At 46.0% G+C, this 19,809-nt stretch overlaps 1 protein-coding gene across 2 annotated transcripts; it reads right to left on the bottom strand.

Annotated features, from left to right (window-relative positions):
- Positions 1 to 10,837: 10,837 nt before the first annotated feature.
- Positions 10,838 to 19,016, bottom strand: KRT84 (keratin 84). 2 transcript variants are annotated; one of them, XM_059185270.1, is made up of 10 exons: positions 18,806 to 19,016; positions 18,480 to 18,685; positions 17,084 to 17,292; positions 16,420 to 16,480; positions 14,882 to 14,977; positions 13,838 to 14,002; positions 13,548 to 13,673; positions 13,211 to 13,431; positions 12,719 to 12,750; positions 10,838 to 11,320 (listed from the first exon to the last, which is right to left on the bottom strand). In XM_059185270.1, exons 1-10 carry the CDS (start codon positions 19,014 to 19,016, stop codon positions 10,983 to 10,985), a joined length of 1,665 nt encoding a protein of 554 aa, XP_059041253.1. In that variant the 3' UTR covers positions 10,838 to 10,982. The 2 variants fall into 2 exon arrangements, with proteins under 2 accessions (XP_059041253.1, XP_059041252.1); XM_059185269.1 differs by having other exon boundaries at positions 18,480 to 19,016.
- Between the last annotated feature and the right edge of the window lie 793 nt (positions 19,017 to 19,809).

Below are 19,809 nucleotides of genomic sequence, written 5' to 3'. Positions count from 1 at the left end.
TCTTTAAGGGTCTTACAGCCCTGTGACCCTTTCTTTGGCTTTCATAAAACTTGGGCATGACTCATGACCCTATGAAAGAAGAGTGAGGTCTGAGCAACAGGCAGGAGCTGGATGAGCACCTGGGCTGTCCCCAGTGCAGTGTGGGGGCAGGGCCCCCCCGCAGTCAGCCAAGTTGTTACCTGGCCCCTCCACCTCTGCTCTCATGGGGTTCCCCACCAGGAACTGTAAGAAGCTCTCTGGTTTCCCCCTGAATCCTATTTGTGCACCTTCCTGCAGGCAATTTTCCCTGCTGGCTTTGCTGTTGTCTGTGCCCTCTCTGGGTCAGAGCAATGGATCAGTTAATGCAGGGAATCCAATTTCAGAATTGTACCCTAGTAATGGTTTGGAAGCTTTTTTTTCCTGTCTTTTTTTTAAGCACTAGGACCATTTCCTTGAATCCCAGGAGAAAAGCAGCTATCTAAACTGGCCTCCCATTGCGCTTCGGACACACCAGCAACACTCCTGACTCAGGGCCTTTGCACTGGCTGTCCCTTCTATCCAGCATGCTCTTCCCTTGGCCACAGGGCTGGCTCCATCACTGCCTCTGGGTCTTTTCTCACCTTCAAAGAGGCTCCCTGACCCTTCTTTTTAAAATGGCAATCTGGCCTCCCATTCCCAGGGCATTCTTCAACCGGTCTATCCTGCTCTGATCTCCCCACCCCCTTAGCACTTAACACCTTCTAACACACTCTATAATTGACTTATTTATTCTTTTTATTGATTATTGTCAGTCTTTCCTCTTTTCCCCATCCAATTAAACCAAAATGAAATAAAACCCCACAGGAGCAGTGATTCTGTTTTCCTTGTTTATTGATGGTTCCCAAGCACTTAGGACAGTACTGGGAATGTAGAGAGTGCTTAGTAAATATTTGCTTGTGACTACATGTGTAAGTGAATGGAAATCCCCGACAGTTTAGATATTTAATGTTGGCAGAAAATGTTACCTTGTGGGAAGACCGGGCCCAGGCCCCTAGGAGCACACCCAGTTTCAAGCCCTTGGGACTCAGAGCCCACCGCAGCTTTTTCCTGTGTGAGGGTGGTGGTTTGGGGAGCCCCTGTGGGAACGAAGCCTGATGAAAACCCAGAACGGTGGAAACAGGGCTCTGTTGGGTCTGGTGAGACAGAGGATTTTTCTTTCAAATTTGCTATTCGTTGTTACAATGTTTGTATCTTGAGCACAATTTTGGAGGAAAAAATTGGTATAAAAGTCTCTAAGCTGTTGGCAGCATCAGTCAGTGTACTTGGAAAATTCTGGGTAGGGCCTCCCGGGAAGCCGGCGGCCAGCAGGGGGCAGCAGACCCCCACCGCTGGGAGGAAGATCCCAGAAACAGTCTGCGGACACTTCAGCATCCGCCCCTGTTTGCTGCTGGAAGGGTGGGGCTGCTGAACATAGCTCGTCCGCATCAGCCGAAACACTAGAACCACTGTTGCCATGACCAAAACAATAGCAGACATTTGCGTACCCAACTGGGCACTGGGCTGGGCCCTGAGCACCTGGGTTATGTCACTGTGTGTCATATCCACAGTGACTCTTTGACGTAGGAGCGATTTTCCCACTTGACAGGCAAAAGGCTTAGTGAGATGAAGGGTCGAAGTAAGACACTGGAGTCTGGATGCCGCTGCTTCCACCACTCAGCCTCTCTGGGCCTTGGTTTCATCATCTGTCAAGTAATAATAAAGGACTCTTAAGAGGGAAGAATAAAAGTACTTCTTACATATATTGTCATTGAAAGAAGCAAGTGAGTTACAGCATGGAACATGGCTGCTTAGGCTTTATGACTCTGGTCTTGGGACTAGTAAGCTGAGGGCCAGGGATCTGACGGGGTTCTGCCCACACCGGAGCCCTTGGGTTTGAACCCCATATTGTGACCGGGGATGGGTTTCGGGGGGGGCAGTTGACCTCCTAACAATATTGAATCTTCCAGTTCCTGAAAAGAGTCTTCTCTATTTCTTCATCTTCTTTGACTTTTCATTGTTGCTTGTGGTTTTCAGCACTGGGGTCCTTCCTACACTTGGTGAAGGCTTACACTGAAGTGTGTCACTTTTGGGGTGCTACTGTAAGTAATACTTAAAGCATGTTATTTATTTAGTTTGAAGTTTTATTTACTTATTATTTGACAGAGAGAGAGAGAGAGAGCACACATGCACAAGCAGGGGGACTGGCAGGCAGAGGGAGAAGCAGGCTCCCTGCTGAGCAGGGAGTCCAATGCGGGGCTCTATCCCGGGACGCTGGGACCATGACCTGAGCGGAAGGCAGATGCTTAACTGGGCCTGACTTTTTTGTTGTGAGATGTGAAACTATACATTCAATTCCTTTAGTAGACCTACAGCCATTCAGGTAGGACTGGTTACACAATTTATGGGGCTCAGTGTGGCCTATTGTTGAAAATTAAGAATTTTCAGCATTTTCAAAAATTTCAGATTTCAAGATTTTAATGATAGTAGTCAGTAAACCATGTGTGGGGCATTCTGTGGCATAGGACCCTGGGTGATTTTGCACAGGGCACACACTAAGAATTCTGGTCACAATTCTGATGTGTGTGTGCACAGGGGGTTCGCACACCAACAAGCAATTCTTGGACAGCAGCTGAATGTCCTCCAGTTCAACTCAATGCTGACATTATCTACCCGGAGATAACATTGGATTCCATGAGTTAAGGCTTCAGTCCTCTAGCACCCGCTCCGTGCCACCCGCACCCCCCGGTTGTTACCTGGACTGCTGAGCTACCAGCTATAGATTGGAGCTTCCAAAGACCCCTTCTCTGGATCCTATCTGTTGGCTACAGCAGCTCACAGAACTCAGAGAAATGCTTTGCTTACTAGATTACTGGTTTATTATAAAAGGATGTAACCCAGGAAGAGGTGTGGGGAAGGGTGTGTGGCTTCCAGGCCCTCTCTATACTTGCCACTCTCCCCACATCTCCATGTGTTCACCAACCTAGAAGCGCTCTGAACCCAGTGCTTTGGGTTTTGATGGAGGCTTCGGTATATAGTCATGATTGATCCATTCAACCTCCAGCCCTTCTCCCCTCTTTGGGAAGTTCGAACCCTCTAATCACTGGTTAGGTGTGTCCCTCTCTCCCTACCCCCAACTAGCCTCTCTCCTTAGGTACAGTCTAAAAGTCAGCTTATTAATATAACGAAAGACAACTTTATCACTCTCCCCGCTTAGGAAATTCCAAGGGTTTTAGGACCCCTGTGCCAGGAAAAGGATGAAAGCCGAATATCTATTTCTGATTACAAATCACAATATCACACATGCCCATAAAGCTGGTCCTGTATTTGGGTTATTTTTTTCTTTTTTGGGGGGAGGGGTTATTATTTTTTTCTTGAACAAGCTTTGGTAATTTGTGTTTTTCAATGAGTTAATCCATTTCCTCTAAGTTCCCAGATTTTTTTTGCATAAATCTGTTTGTAGTATTCCTTTATTATCCTTTTAGTATCTGCCGTGTCCATAGAGATGTCCCTCTTTTGCTCTTGCTGGTGTTAATTTTTGCCTTCTCTTTCCCCACCCCTTGTTCAGCTTGGCTAGAGGTTTACCCATTTTATCAGTCTTCCTAAAGAAGCAGTTTTCAGTTGTGTTGCTTTGTCTGTCTGCTTTTAATGTCATTGTTTTCTGCTCTTTTCTTTATTATCTCCTTTCCTCTGCTTGCCTTGTGTTAACCTTGCTATTTGTTTCCTAGTTTCATTTTGTTTCCTTCCTTTCTTCCTTTATTCCTTTTGAGAGAGGTGGGGGGAGGGTCAGAGGGAGAGAGAGAAACCCAGCCAAACTCCATGCCCAGCGTGGAGCCTGGCGTTGGGCTCAGTCTCACAACTCTGAGATCATGACCTGAGCTGAAATCAAGAGTCAGACACCTAATCAACTGAGGCACCCAGGGACCCCTCTTTTCCTGATTTCTTAAAAGGGAAGCTTAAATAATTGATTTGAGACCTTCTTTCCATTCTAAGTTAAGTATCCAATGTGATAAATTTCCCTCTAATACCTGTGTTAGCTGCATCCTGAAATTTTGATATGCTGTGTTTTCACTTTGACTCAATTAAAATATTTTCTAACTTCCCTTTTGATTCCTCTTGATCTGTTTGTTATTTAGAAGTATGTTGCTTGATTTTTAAGTATTTATGGATATTCTCCAGATAGTGTTCTGATATTCTGATATCTCATAATTTAATAACATTATGGTCACAGAACATGTTTCATATGGGGTTGAGTTTTTTAAACTTGTTAAGATTTGTTTTATGGCCGGAAATGACCTATTTTGGTGAATGTTCCTTGTTGTCACTTGAGAAAATGTGAGTTTTTCTGTTTTTGGGTGGAATGTTCTATAAATGTCAGTTGTCAGGCTGACTGACAGTGTTGTTCAGGTCTTCTGTTCAGGTATTCTTATTGTTTTTCTGTCTACTTGTTCTGTTGATTACTAAGAAAAAAGTGTTTAAATCAAGTATAATTGTGGATTTGTCCGTTTTGCCTTTCAGCTCTATCACTTTGTGCTTCATGTATTTTGAAGCTCTGTTGTTAGGTTCATACACATTTAGAATTGTTAGGTCTTCTTGTTGAATTGACCCCTTTAACCATAGAATATCGTTTTCCTGATGGCAGTATTCCTTGTTTTTTTTAATCTTTAAGAGTATATATCTTTGTATTTTTTTTTTAGTGGTTATTCTAGAGATTACCATGTACATAATCTAATGTTTCACAGTCTACCAGAAGTTACTATTTTGTTACTTCATGAAAAATGTTATAGTTGTTGCAGATATTCATCTGTATACACTGAAACTCCACCAGACAATGTTATAATTTTTGTTTTTAAGAGTCAGATATATATTTTAAAGAATATATGAGAAGGAAAGTAGTCTTATATTTATCCAGTATTTACCATTTCTGTTGCTCTTCCTTTATCCCTGAAGTTCTATGTTTCTCTCTGGTATAATTTCCTTCCTTCCCTCCTTCCTTCCTTCTTTCCCTTCTTCTAGATTTTATTTATTTATTTGAGATAGAGAGAGCATGAGAGAAGGTGAGAGGGCAGAGGGAGAGGGAAAAGGAGAAACAGGCTCCCCACTGAACGGGGAGTCTGAGGCAGGGCTCAGTCTTAGGGCCCTGAGGTCATGACCTGAGCCAAAGGCAGACGCCTTACTGACTGAGCCACCCAGGTTCCCCATTCCATTTCATACTGAAGAGTTTTAGCCTTACTTTTAGAGCAGGTTTGCAGATGGCAAATTCCCTTAGTTTTCTTCTTAGAATGTCTTTCTATTCCCCCCCTCCCCATACTTCTTAAGAATACTTTTGCTGGCTATAGAATTCTGGGTTGGCAATCCTCCTCTCCCCAAACCTCCCCCTCAGCACTTTAAAGAATTTGCTCATTTTCTTCAGCCTTTTATAGTTTCTTTTTAAAAAAACTTCTATTTATTTATTTGAGAGACAGAGTGTGCATTAGCATGAATGGGGTGGCAGAGGGAGAGGGAGAAGCAGATTCCCCGCTGAGCAGGGAGCTGACTTGGGGTTCAGTCCCAGGACCCTGAGACCATGACCTGAACCAAAGGCAGATGCTTAACTGACTGAGCCACCCAGGTGCTCCCAGCCTTTTATAGTTTCTGATGAAAAATCTGGTATATATATACATAATGTATCATTTTTCTCTATCTTCAAATATTCTTTTCAATTTTTTTTCTCTTTATTCTTCAGGTTTTCTCTTTCTCTTTCTCAATTTCTATTGCTCTGTCTTCAAGTTATTGAAGACAATAACTTTTTTTTAAAGATTTTATTTATTTATTTGACAGACAGAGATCATAAGTAGGCAGAGAAGCAGGCAGAGAGAGAGAGGAGGAAGCAGGCTCCCTGCTGAGCAGAGAGCCCAATGTGGGGCTCGATCCCAGGACCCTGAGATCATGACCTGAACCGAAGGCAGCGGCTTAACCCACTGAGCCACCCAGGCGCCCCAGTTATTGACTTTCTTTTGTCCTTTCCTTTTTGCTATAGAGCACATTAATGACTTTTAAATTTTAAATGTATTTTTTTAGTTCTTAAATTCCCATTTGGTTCTGGTTTTATAGTTTTTATTTTCTGCTGAGAAGTGCTACCTTTTAATTCACTTCAAGTGTTCTTACCTTTATCCTGTGGAACATGATTGTAATAGTGATTTAATAGTAATAGTGATTTAAAATCTTTGTGTGATAACTCCAACATCTGTAACATCTTGGGGCTGGCATCTGTTGATATTCTTTACCCCAGAAAACTGATCACATTTTCCTGATTCCTTGATGTCAAAATCATTTTAGATAGTATCTTGAACATTTAAAATATTATGATGTATAGACTCTTGGTCCTGCTAAAACCCTCTGAAGAATTTTTTGTTTTATTTTGTTTGCCTAATAGGGAATCTGCTTAATTAGGTTCAGACTGAAAATTCTTTGTCTGTGGGAAACTTAGTTCAATTTCAATTTTCAAGCCTTTCTTTCTTTGTGATTTTTGTCTGTCCTGTGTCTATTCCACTTAGGGTTTTTCTGTAACGTGGGTAGCAACTTAAACGTTACTTCAGTTTTCAAAGCTTTGGCATGCTATTTGGGTCTCTCATGCATGTGTGGCTCACGGGAGAGCCCAGGACTTGTACATGTGTGGATTTACACACAGAGGAATCCGCCCCTCCAGTTTTCTCTCTCACTCCTTCCCTCATGGGTGGGGGTCTCTTTTTCTGGATCCTCCTGAGAAAGATCATGTTTGTCTTGGAATTTCTGCTGCCGTATCATGGCTGCTGCATAGCTTTGTGACTGGGATTTGCTCTCAGGGAAAAGCCATGAAAGAAAAGAGTAAAACATGAGGATTCCCTGCCTGTATTTTCCAGCCCACTGGGGCCCCCTTTCCTGCTGCCTCTGGTTAGAAAAATGGGATTTCTATTAGAGTTCTAATTGACCATGTTGACGGCTCACAGCCTTATCATGGAGCCTGTCGTGTGAGGAGAGCAACATACATGGTTGCTTCTTCAAGCTTTTTCTTCCCATCATGATCTACTAGCTTTTACATACTTTTTAGAGTCCTCTAATAGTCGTGCTGGATTTTATCCAGAGTTTTTTGTTGCAATCAGTGGGAGGGACAGGCTATAATAAGCTTATTCCATCATGGATGCAACTGGAAGTCAACTTAGTTTTAACAGGATCACCATGGCTGCTTTTTGAAAACATGCTCAGGAAGGGTAAGAGGAAAGTAGAGGGTCCAGATAGGAAGCTACTGCAGCAATCCAGGCAGGGGTGGTGGTGGTTTGGACCCCAGCATTAGTCACAGAGGTGGTGAGACGTGGTTGGATTCTAGATATTATTTGAAGGTTAACCCAATGAGATTTGTTGATGGATTAAATATGGGGCTGTGAGAAGAGAGAAGGTTTAAAAATGATTCTGAAGTGGGGCGCCTGGTGGGTTGAAGCCTCTGCCTTCAGCTCGGGTCATGATCTCAGGGTCCTGGGATCGAGCCCTGCACCAGGCTCTCTGATCAGCAGGGAACCTGCTTCCTCCTCTCTCTCTCTCTGCCTCTGCCTACTTGTGATCTCTGTCAAATAAATAAATGAAATCTCTAAAAATGATTCTGAAGTGTTTTTTTGGGTTACACAATTGAATGGAGATGCCCTTAATATGGAAGGAGTAGCATAGAGGGGGAAGAAGGAAGGTGAAGAATTTGCTTCTGGACATGTTTAGTTTCAGATGCTTATTAGCTTTACAAATGGAGATGTTAGTGATTTGTGTCTGTATATACAGCCTGTAGTTAATGGAAGGTCTGGGCTGGAGAAACAAACTCAGGAGTCATCGACATATGGATGACATGTAAAGCCATAACACTGATTGGGTGAGATCACCTATGGGGTAGGACAAAGAGGGAAAAGAAACTAATGACTGGAGCCTGAAGAGTTCCAGTGTTGGCTTGCTGTCTAACCCTAGAGGCTGGAAGCAATGCTGCCCAAGTAGCATGTATCAGTCAGGGTCTGATAGGTGATAATAGAACACAGCAAAAGAACAGGAGAAGTTTTTTTTTTTTTTTTTTTTAAAGATTTTTATTTATTTATTTGACAGAGAGAGATTACAAGTAGGCAGAGAGGCAGGCAGAGAGAGAGAGGAGGAAGCAGGCTCCCTGCTGAGCAGAGATCCCGATGCGGGACTCAATCCCAGGACCCTGAGATCATGACCTGAGCCGAAGGCAGCGGGTTAACCCACTGAGCCACCCAGGCGCCCCAAACAGGGGAAGTTTAATACAGTTAATATTGGGGTTGGAGTCATGAAAGGTTGGTGAGTAAGAAGTCCAGAGAACTCTAAAGAGTATAGAATGACAGATAATAAGGGACAGTCTCTACCTCTAAGGCCCCAAGGAAAAGGCAGGACTAAGGTCCCAATCTCACTGGACAGGGCACAGCACTGCTCACTGGATTCTAGAGAAGTCACTGTGATGCTGCATCAGTGGAACTTGCTGGAACCTCCCATCCAGAGCTTACCAGAAATCCACCTTCTAGAGTGTTGGAGAAAGCATTATAGAAGTTGTCTGTGCTGCAGGAATCTGGCAGTAGAGACACCGCTGAGAGAACTCAATGGAAGGAAAATCCTACTCCTGCAGTGTCTCTCCATCATCCTGGGAAATGCCTACCCACGAGGCTTAAGTAGCATCTGCCAGCTAGCAAAGGAAAATATCTAGAAGGATGAGATTTGTTTTAACAGGGGAAGCAATAAGGGTGAATTTGGAACTAAGGCAATAAATTGATAACCAGCACAGGGTAGATGTAAGTCTGGCTGTGGAGAGGCACCGAGGCCAGACAGGTGCTGCCTTGACGTTGCTGCCACTTGAGGGGTGTGTGTGACTTCACATATGGCAGATGAGGTGGCTAGTGTGGAGCTCCCAGAATCAGGAGTTAGTGAGTGAGTGAGTCCAGGGTCAGGCAAGTCTCAGGCTGGGAGCAGAGCAACCTGTACATTCTCAGGCTGAGGTTTGGGCAAGGGAGAATTTATAAAGATGAAAGGTGTGCTTCTTGCTCTCTGAGGAGGACTCTAGAGGTGAAGCAGAGAGGCAGTCACTGTGTGAGACATGTGCCCTGGGCGCTGGTCAAGAGTGCCCCTTGGCTGATTCCTACCCCCATATGAGCTATCACTTGGAGGCTATGTTATATTCAGCCCCAGCGAGATCCCGAAACTGGGCATGTTCTCTCCAGCCTCTCTGGTTTTGCACAGACTGTATCCCCTGATTGGAGCACTGCCTCCTTCTTACTGTGGCTAATTCATCATCCTTCCCGTCTTTGCTGTGACATGACATCCTACAGGAAGCTCTTAGTGATGCTTCAAGTCTAGGTTGGGCCTCTCCTCTGTGCGTTGCTATGTCAATTTTACTCTTAACACAGCATTTAGCAAATCAGGACGTAAGTGCTTGTCTAACTGTCCATCTGTCAGCCTGGACTGTAAGCTCTCGGATGACAAGGGCCAAGTCTTGTTCGCTGCTGTTTTCCCAGCATCATACCTGGCATATAGTAAGCATTTCACAATGAAATGGGTGAATGAGTAAAGTATGAGAGGCCACAGCGGGGTGCATGGAGGGATGTCATGGAGTAGAAGTATATGGGCAGATCACTCAGGGCTTGTATGCCATGTTAAGAAGTTTGGGTTCTTCTGGAAATCAATGAGTAGCCACTGAGGATTACAGGTAGGGGAGACCTATGATCAGTTTTCTATGTAAGGCCTTTCTAACAGCATCATGGTGAGTTTGCTGGATGAAGACAAGTCTGAGGGCAGAAGGATGAGTATCCTGCAATGGTCCCAGAGGAAGCTGGGTTAGGGAAAGACCTAGGAAACTGGTAGAAGGATGAGTGTTGGTCAACTGGTATGAGATAACACTTGGAGAGGAGTGGGCTGCAGCGTCCTTGTTCTCAAGGCCTTTGCCGCATTTCTCCTCTCCTGTACTGAGCTGAGAGCCCCTGCAGGGAAGGGCCTGAGCACTTCGTGCCTCCCCTTTGTCCAGCCTCTGTCCTTGGCAAGTCACTGGCAGGATGGAGGGGGGGCGGGGATAAGCTGGTTGGCTGGTGGAGTCTAGAAGGCAATCTCTCCTATGGGCAGTGTGAACCAGTAGGAGAAGCCAGAGTCCTAGTGATGTTAGCTTGGCAAGTTTATTGAAAACCCAGCAATGCAAAGAACAGTACAAACCGGCACCCTGCCCACCCAGACCTCACTGGAGCTTGCAGACATAACCCCCCCTGCGGTGGACAGGGTCAGGCCTCCTTCATACCACCACAGGGACAGGGTCCATGCAGCAGAGCAGAGCTCATGCTCCATCTGCTCCCCAGCCCCACAGGTACTGTGCACCCACATGCACACTAAACCAAAAATGCAGGAAGAGAAGCAACAAGGACATTTGCCACTCAGAGAAGAACCATCTCACAGAACTTAGGGATCCTTTGGGCCACCAACGACTGTGGATCCTTTTGGGTGAGGAAGAAAAGGAAAGAATCTTCTCCTGTCAGAGAAAGGAAGAAGGAAGCAAAAGGCAGGGGCTAAAGACACCTGCAGGGTGGGCAGTCAACTCTCCATTCTCCAAATTAATCCAAAGCAATGGAGGGCAATAGAGCCCACGCACATTATTTTTGGCTTTGAACTGTTCTTTTTCTCCCTGGTGCACTGATTTGTGTAACTGTATGGAATGTACCTTTCTTCATGCTGTTCAAGAATGGTGAAGAGTGATCCAAGAAGCAGAAATGTGGAGTCAAGGAGAAGCCAGTCTACTGGAGTTGTAGACACAGCACCTAGGTGGCAAAAAAATCCCCCCGAGGACAGGGGCCAGGCAGATCCATCCCTGGGGAGAGCTGCGTTGCCTTCCTGGCAGGTGTGGTAGCTGGATCCCCCTTTGACCCAGAGTCTAGACGTCTCTGGGACAGAAGCAGGTGACACTGAGATGGCTCTTCCTTGGGCGGTGGCTCACTGACGCTGGCCTCTCAGTACTTGGTCCGATGGGAGGTGGTGGTGGACATGAAGCGGACGCTGGAGCTGCGGCTACTTCGGCCCCCACTGCAGCTGCTGAAATTCCCCTCGGTGGGCAGCGGGCAGGGGGTGCTGGGGGCCTCGCCCATGAGCACTGAGCCACCCCGGGAGCCTGCACTTAGCAGGTCCCCACTGGCCTTGATGACCCGGGCCCCACCCAGGCTGGAGCTGCAGGTGCCGCTGGGCCGGATGCCACTGCTGCCCGAGAAGGTGACTCCACAGCGGGAGAGTGTGGAGCTGGCGACCAGGGGCTCAGGCCCACACACTATACCACCCCGGGAGCTGCTCACGGCTGCAGGAGGGAGAGGAAACAGTCAGTGAGGCAGGCTGCCCACACCTGGGGTCCAATCTTCCATGCTCACTGCTGGTAGCAGGAGTGGAGGGGACAGGACTGGTGTCACCAGGGGAAGTGGTTCCTATTGCCTACACAGACAATACCCACTTTTCCCTTCTCTTGTCTGTGTGACTCAAAGGCCATGACTCCACTAAAGTTAAACATTCAGATGAAAATGGAAGAATTCGGCTAATTCCCCAGGTCGCATATAGTAATATTTGACTGTCGTTTATATATGGCTGAAGTCAGGTTGGGTGGTAAGCTGGATTACCCAGGCAACTGGAGTGGTAGCCCCAATGAAGCCATGGGGCTTCTCTTCTCGACTATATCATGCTCCTTGGGGGTCCCCATATTGTCCCTCCAAAAGGAGTCCCTTGCCAGTTCTCTCCTGACCCATTGATGTCTCTGTTCTATAGCCCTCTGGTATCCACTGGACATACCTCCATACCCCAGGAGGCCAATCCCACTAAAGCTTGCTTAGACCAGACCTGTCTGTGGAGGGTCCCCCGTCCTTCCCTCTCCTCTTACCAGAATCCTTTCTACCATCTGTGACCTCCACTCAAGCTTGATCTCATGCAGAAAGCCACTCCCTGCTGCCTCCTCCTCCCAGAGGGCAGGTCATCCAAGGATGAGTAGCTTTGACTGCCTGGCCCACCCAGTGTATCTCTCAGGGCACCATGCATCTTTGTAGATTTGTACTTTGGGACCAGATATCTGGGTTTGAATTCTGACGGTGCCATTGACTAACTTTGGGACTTCTGGTAAACCAGCTATTTTCTCTAAGTGAGCTTAAAAGGGGGGTGCTAATGCTTATTCTTCTCTTCAGGGCTTTGAGGCATAGGTTGACAATAGATAGGGCTCACCTCAAAATTATTTTGATTCTAGAGAGCAGGGGCTGGTCTTGCCTTCCTTGTGCCTAGCTCCCCCACCTACCCCTTCAAGCCCCACAGTGCCCAGCATAATCTCCTGCATGCTTTGGGCACAAATAATATTTTGCCTGGCAGGTGTGGGGGTAACTCCTCAGCACAGGTCTTTTCATTCCTTCTTTGGCCTTTGTCCCTGAAGGACAAGACCACTTAAAGGAAAAAGTCTGACTTTCTTCTGGAACTCTCTCCCCTCTGTTTTGCCCTATAAACCTTTGTGATTGTTTTCTCTAGGGAATGAAGGCTCTGGGGAGATCTCAGACCTCAGCTAAGTGATGTTCCCAGACCAGAGGCTAGATGGTCCTTGCTCCCTTGACTGTCATGGCTAGCAAGCCCAGCATGGGCTCCTGATCCCAACATGAGCCTGAGTTTAAAGGAAATATACAGAGCCCGAGGAGAGGAATGTGAAGAGGAGAAAGATTAAGTTTCTTACATATGTTTACTGGTCCAACACCTTCACAGATTCTGGGGAGAGAAAGAAGTAAGTAAGATCACAAGCAGTGTCATTCCCTGAAAAGCTGGTGCTGTAAGAAGGGACTTCTTGGCAGAGTGGACTGTTTGTTCTTACCCCTAGCTTACAAGCCATCCTGACAGCTTTGAAAAAACACACATTCCTAGACTCTGTCCCCAAACTATTGAATCAAAATATTGGAGGAAATGTGGTCTTATTATTGTTTTTAAACAGACAACCACTCACGCAAAATATCCTTTGATTCTGGTGCAGCTTGTCTACAAACTTGTATTTTGGAGGCAAAAATATAGAATCATCTTCTGATTCCCTGGGAAGGGCAACCTGAGTAATGTTTGCAGAGAAGGTACTACTACCTCTAGAGATGGCTCAATCTGGCAGTTCTTCATCTGGCCCCTCCCCAATTTAGTTATTCTTGATACCATCACTCCCTCTGGCTGCACTGAGAGCTCTCACCGGATCTCCTCGCCCTCCAGCAGGCGTCTGTAGGTGGCGATCTCGATGTCCAGGGCCAGCTTGATGTTCATCAGCTCTTGGTACTCGCGCAGCTGCCGGGCCATGTCCTGCTTGGCCTGCTGCAGGGCACCCTCTAGATCCGCCAGCTTGCACTTGGCATCATTGAGGGCCGCCTCGCCCTGCTGCTCTGCCTCGGCCACTGCAGCCTCCAGTTTGGCTCTCTGCAGGAAGGGTGGCATGCAGGTGGGCTTTGGCAGGGACGGGGGATCCCTGGTTGGGGCTAGAAACACAGCCCCCTCTCCTCCCGCTGGGGCTTTCTCTCCTCTCCTTTGCCTACCTGAGCTTTGGCGTGCTCGATCTCTGCCTTCAGTCTCTGGATCAGACGGGTCAGCTCATTGATTTCATTCCGTGTGTTGCGCAGGTTGTCACAGTGTTGTCCAGCTGTCACCCGCATCTCCTCATACTGTGGGTGGGAGAGGGAGAGTTAGGAGGTCCAAAGTTTGAGTGGAGACCACAGCCCCAACTGACTTGGTGGCCTTCAACTTCCACTGGGTCTCCTCTGTCATACAAGAGTCTTACTCTAGAGCTGCCTATACCCCTTCCTTAGCCCCCCAAACCTCTTCCCACCTTGGTCTGATACCAGGCCTCAGCATCAGCCCGACTGCGCCTGGCAACCTCTTCATATTGGGCTTTGATTTCATCGATGATACCATCAACATTCAGGTCCCGGCTGTTGTCCATCTTCACGATGACTGATGTCTCTGAGATGTGTGACTGCAGCAACTGGATTTCCTGTATTGGAGGATGAACAAGACAGTTGGGCTCAGAGTCCCATCAGTGACCAGGACTGTGCCAGAGAGGCCCCAGGAGTGTCTTCAGGAGCGGAGAGCATTGCTCTTTTGTTCAGAGCAAAGTGATGGAGCTGCCCATCCAAACCGAGGACAGAGAAAAAGACATGAACCAAGAACCATTTCAGTGTGAATTGAAACCCTTGTTATATACTTGAAGATGTGCCTTTAACTCCTTATTTGCATAGGTGAATATGTGGGGCCTAGGAACTTGGCAGAGGAGAATGATAACCATACTAGGGTTGAAGTTTTCCTTGGCTTATCCACAAAGTGACTGTGCTGGTCGTGGATCATTGAGAGTTGATAATATTCTAGAACATGTTGGTCTAGGAATTTCTCTGTCTCAAGTCCTTAATAGAACCAGGGGCTCCAGATGGAACTTTCTGATGCCTTTCTGCTCAAAGCCAGACATTAGCTCTGGCTGGCTCTGTACCAGACCAAACAGACCACTTACCAAGCAAAAGATAACTAGTTCATTTAGCTAATTAGGTCAAACACAGTTTTTCTTACATCTACTATCAAATCAGTTTTCCAGAGTCTTCTGATTGGTAGAGAGGAAGTGACCTCTTAGACCTCTCTTTGGATTGGTCAACGAGGAGTTGGATCATAGATCTAAGGAGTTTATTCATAGACCTGCTGAGAAGCCTGAATGCTTACCTTCCTTTCTCTATTTGTAGATACATCAAATAGAGGGTAGTAGATTGGAATGGGAAGAAGATGTACAATACTAAATGTTAGAAATAATGCTAGTCCAGACAAAGCCCCCCGGAGTCCAGGCCAAGCATTGATCTCCTTGTTTGTCTCAGAGGGGATGGATGCTTACCGCCATGTATAGAGTTTTCAGAAAGTCAATTTCCTGAGTTAGGGTATCCACATTGGTTTCTAGATCAGACTTATTTAAGAAAGCTGTATCCACATCCTGTATAAAAGGGAGAAGTGAAAATGGTCATTACTTATGCTCTGTTTAAACTTGGCAGGGTCTGGAGGTGGGTGGAAAGATCAGGCCAATCCACACAGGGCCAGGCCAGGCTTTGGAATAAGTAGGAGTGTCCTTGGAATGCACTTTAGTGATGATTGTTCTTCTTCCTACTACAACATGAAAACTCTTTTGGGGGCTCCTGGACATTTTTTTTTCACTTTCATTTTTATTTTTTATTTATTTTTATTTAAAAAAATTTATTTTTTAAAAATTTTTAAAATTTTTTATAAACATATAATATATTTTTATCTCCAGGGGTACAGGACATTTTTAAATGCCTATTTATAAGCAAGGAGAATATGGATAATCTAAGATCTCCACCCTTTTAAAATCTGAGACTCTTGAAAAAATGTTCATCATCACTAGCCATCAGGGAGATTTAAATTAAAACCACATTGAGATACCACCTTACACCAGTTAGAATGGCCAAAATTAGCAAGACAGGAAACAACATGTGTTGGAGAGGATGTGGAGAAAGGGGAACACTCTTACACTGTTGGTGGGAATGCAAGTTAGTGCAGCTACTTTGGAGAACAGTGTGGAGATTCCTTAAGAAATTAAAAATAGAGCTTCCCTATGACCCTGCAATTGCACTACTGGGTATTTACCCCAAAGATACAGATGTAGTGAAAAGAAGGGCCATCTCTACCCCAATGTTTATAGCAGCAATAGCGACGGTCACCAAACTGTGGAAAGAACCAAGATGCCCTTCAACGGACGAATGGATACGGAAGATGTGGTCCATATACACTATGGAGTATTACGCCTCCATCAGAAAGGATGAATACCCAACTTTTTTATCAACATGGACAGGACTAGAAGAGATGATGCTGAGTGAAATAAGTCAAGCAGAGAGAGTCAAGCATCATATGGTTTCACTTATTTGTGGAGCATAACAAATAACATGGAGGACATAGGGAGATGGAGAGGAGAAGGGAGTTGAGGGAAATTGGAAGGGGAGATGAATCACGAGAGACTATAGACTCTGAAAAACAATCTGAGGGTTTTGAAGGGGTGGGGGGTGGGAGGTTGGGGGATCCAGGTGGTGGGTATTATGGAGGGCACATATGACATGGAGCATTGGGTGTGGTGCATAAACAATGAATTCTGTTACACTGAAAAGAAATTAATAAAAAAAAAAAACTGAGACACTTAAAAAGTCATCTCTTCAGAGCTCTGCTCTGGTGAAGACCCAATCCTAAATAATCAGAACTCCAGAGGGAACCTGTTATGACCTTAGAGGTTCCACTCTATTGAGTGGCCCCAGAATCCATGGGGCTGCCTGGGCAGTTTCAGGTGGGGGGTGCGGGGGTGGGTTTTGTCTTAGGAACATTATTTTTGTCTGGAGGAGAAGCTTGCTTGGACCTGTTGCTCTCCCTTACCTTCTTCAGAGCCACAAACTCATTCTCAGCACTGGCCCGGAATCCCACCTCCTCTTCATACCTGGATGAAAAAGATTGAAAGGGTGAGTTCTCACCTGAACTGGCAACTCTCCAGTGAGCCTCTTAAGATATCTCTGCTACATCCAGGAGCATGGGTCCCTATTGCCACCTACATATTCTCATCTACTTTGCCTCTACTTTAAGACGTTTTATGAGTCGGTGGCCCTAAGTTTTTCCAAATCCCTTTTACTTTCTCAAATTAGATTTGGGGTCTGAAAACATGGACCATTGCTATGCTCCTCTGCTAGAAAAGACTTGGAGTCATTTCACTTGAACATAGAGAAAGTAGGACCCAACTCACTGCTGAGTCTGAATACTATTCTCAGAACCAAGGGCTGTTTCTACAGTTCACTGCCCTTTCCCACAGACAAGAGTAGGGACAACACATGCTCAATTCCAAGACTTCTATTTCCTCAGGACCCACAGAGGGTCTACACCACCTCTTCCTCCCCTACATATCATTGCTCCTCCTCCTATATCTAAGCTAAGTATTGAAACCAGCATTCAATCCCGTTCCAACCAGCTGCTGTTATTTGAGCATAGCAGCAGCTTTGGGGACCAAACCCTGCCTGTCCTTGGTCTATGCAGTCCAGAGGTCACTTACTTCTTCTTGAAACCCTCAAGGACATCCTGCATGTGGTTCCTCTCAGCTTCAAACCGGGCCCGGTCACTGTTTGCTAGGTCCAGCTGCCTCCGCAGATTGGTGATATAATTCTCGAAGAGGGGCTCCAGGTTGCTCTGGGCACATTTCTGCTCTTGGAGAAAGTTCCACTTGGTTTCTAGGAGCTTATTCTGCTGTTCCAAGAACCGCACCTAAATCCACAGGGGCAAAGAAATGATACCTGAAGAGCTTGACAGGTCACTTACATGTCAACAAGTTCTTCAGGTGGCCAGAGATGACTCTCAGCCTCAGGTTGACATTGTCCTCTTGTCTGCTGACTTTTATTTATCCTCTAACTCAGTAGAAGCTGGAAGACTAGGTCTTCCTCATGTTCAGCCAGGCTCAACTGCAGAAGCTTTTAAACCAAAACATTCCAGTACAATCTCCCCTCTACCCTCCAAGAAAGGTATAAGCCAGCCCACTGGGAAGTTGGAAAATTTGATTTTACCTGAGTTGGGATTTGCCTCTATCTAAAAACTAATTGGCTGTCCCTTGCAGGGAATGAGGAGCAGAGTAAAGTATTTTGGGGTGGGAGATAAGGTATTAGGAGGTGGGAATTCTCAGGTCATAAGTCATATCCACCACCCGATACTCCATCAGCTGAGAATTGTAGAGCTGGAGGAGAACTTGGATCATTAGCTCCGCCTCCTCATTTCAAAAATGAGGCGCCTAAAGCTCACAGAGGTGAGTTTCCATTCTCAGATATAGAGGATTCCTGCTCCATGGAGACATGGTTTGTAGGATATCATTTCCACATCACTATTTCTCTCATCAGTCTGAAGATGACTTCCCATGGTGCTTTCCTACTATTTTCCTCAATCTAGGCAACTCAGCTGAATCTGGGTACTCCATGTGAGGAGTATACATTCCTTCTTTTGTGCAAAAATTTCTCAGTTCCATTCTCTACATTCCTGAGCCTGAACAGATGTGGTTACCCAATCTGAGAGACTATGACAATCTCAAAAAGAGCAGGAAGATCTCAAAGGATAAAGCCCTTTAAACACGTAGTCAACATCTGCCCAAAGTCCTAATGTTTCTAGCCTGTTTGGGAGACTTATCTAAGTGACTAGGTGCTAGGTCTTAGTTTATCCAGATGCCCTTATATATGGCTGGATGTTCCTCTTTCCTCCGGAAGACACAACCACTGTCTTTGTCTATCCCACCCTGCAGCATTTCCTCAGGATTGTCCTTGTTTTGCAGCAGAGTGACCCAAAAATCCTACTGAAGGATGTGGGCCAAGGCTAATGCCTCAGGCCTGGGATGTTTTTTCTTAAAGAAGAGGACACCCCAATGCATTTTAGCTCTCACCCAGACCCACAGATTGAGCTGTCATAGGTACCTTGTCAATGAAGGAGGCAAATTTGTTGTTGAGGGTCTTGATTTGCTCCTTCTCATCCTTCTTCACCCTCTGGGCATTGGGATCAATCTCCAGGTTGAGGGGGGTCAGCAGACTCTGGTTAACAGTCACTGCTGTGATAGATGGGGCCGCTGGGACTCCAAATCCTCCAACTCTGTAGCCAAAGCCATAGCCAAGACCACTGCCGGCTCCAAATCCCAGACCAACACAACTGCTGGACCCAAAGCCCAGACCAGCACTGCTCCCATCACTGAAGCCAAAGCCCATCCCACTGCCAGCACCAAAGCCAACTCCACAGCGGATGGGACGAGGGCCCACAGCTGCTATCCGGGGTGAGCACGATCCAAAAGCGATGACACTCCGGCTACCAAAGCTGCCAAGGCCCTGGAAGCTGGGCCCACTCCTGCAGGAGACAGAGCTGGCCCGGAAGCGGTTCAGGTTCTGGGGGCTCACTGCAGAACAAGAGCTGAAGTTGCCCATGCGGCACCCAGAGCTGACTCGGTAGGAGCGGCAAGACATGATGGTTTCCTGGGTGAAGAGCAGGGATTGCAGAGTGGGGCGAGCTGGAGCTGAGAGTCCCTCTGAGGCTAGTGGATCCCTTTCCCCCTTTTATGTGTCTGGGGATCTGAGGATTGGCCCCATAAAAACGCAGAAGGTACATTTGGATGCATTTATGAGCTTGGGTAGTTAGAAACTCTTTATGCCTGTAACTTTGTTAATAATGAGCTAATCTCAGACACACCTATTCTCCTCAGGATCAGGGCTATAACATCAAACCTATAAACATTAAAAACACATAAACACATAAACATTATGGTCCTATTTTTTCCCGCAAGTCCACCACAATTGCCATTATGGGGACATAAATTTGCTTTGGTCATAAATCCAATAGACTTTTTCACTACAAGTGTGGCTAACCACCAGAAAGTTAGGAACGTAACACCTCTAGCAAGAGGCTCAAAAGAGGTGATTCCATACAGCTATAATCCCCTAAACAGATGGTGGCATGAGGGGCATATGCAGAAGGGTCAGGTTCTGCACAGCTCTGAATAAGAAATGATATAGCAAGAATACGGTTTATTGCATCTCTGTAGATGGGTTAAGTAGTCCAAAAACCTTCTGTACTGTCTTATCTGTCTTCCGTGCTCTGGTTTGGCTGTTACCTAAAAGTCGAATCTTCGGTAAAGTTCATTTGGGTTAGTATAGACACATATTTGATTTGAGACACTCAGAAGAGATTAACCCATGAATTCATTTCTTCATTCAACAATTATCAGTTGCCTGCTTTGTCCCAGGCAGTGTGGTTGGTGCT

The sequence above is a fragment of the Mustela lutreola genome, chromosome 8, assembly GCF_030435805.1.
Source record: "Mustela lutreola isolate mMusLut2 chromosome 8, mMusLut2.pri, whole genome shotgun sequence".
NCBI lineage: Eukaryota > Metazoa > Chordata > Mammalia > Carnivora > Mustelidae > Mustela > Mustela lutreola.
This window is presented reverse-complemented; position numbering and strand designations above follow the sequence as displayed.

Coding starts and splice junctions, on each gene's coding strand:
- KRT84 (XM_059185269.1), bottom strand. CDS start 19,016: ATGTCTTGCCGCTCCTACCGAGTCAGCTCTGGGTGCCGCATGGGCAAC. Junction 16,481..17,083: donor CTTGAGGGTTTCAAGAAGAA/GTAAGTGACCTC, acceptor TTTTTCATCCAG/GTATGAAGAGGAGGTGGGAT. Junction 13,674..13,837: donor AGGCCTGGTATCAGACCAAG/GTGGGAAGAGGT, acceptor TCCCACCCACAG/TATGAGGAGATGCGGGTGAC.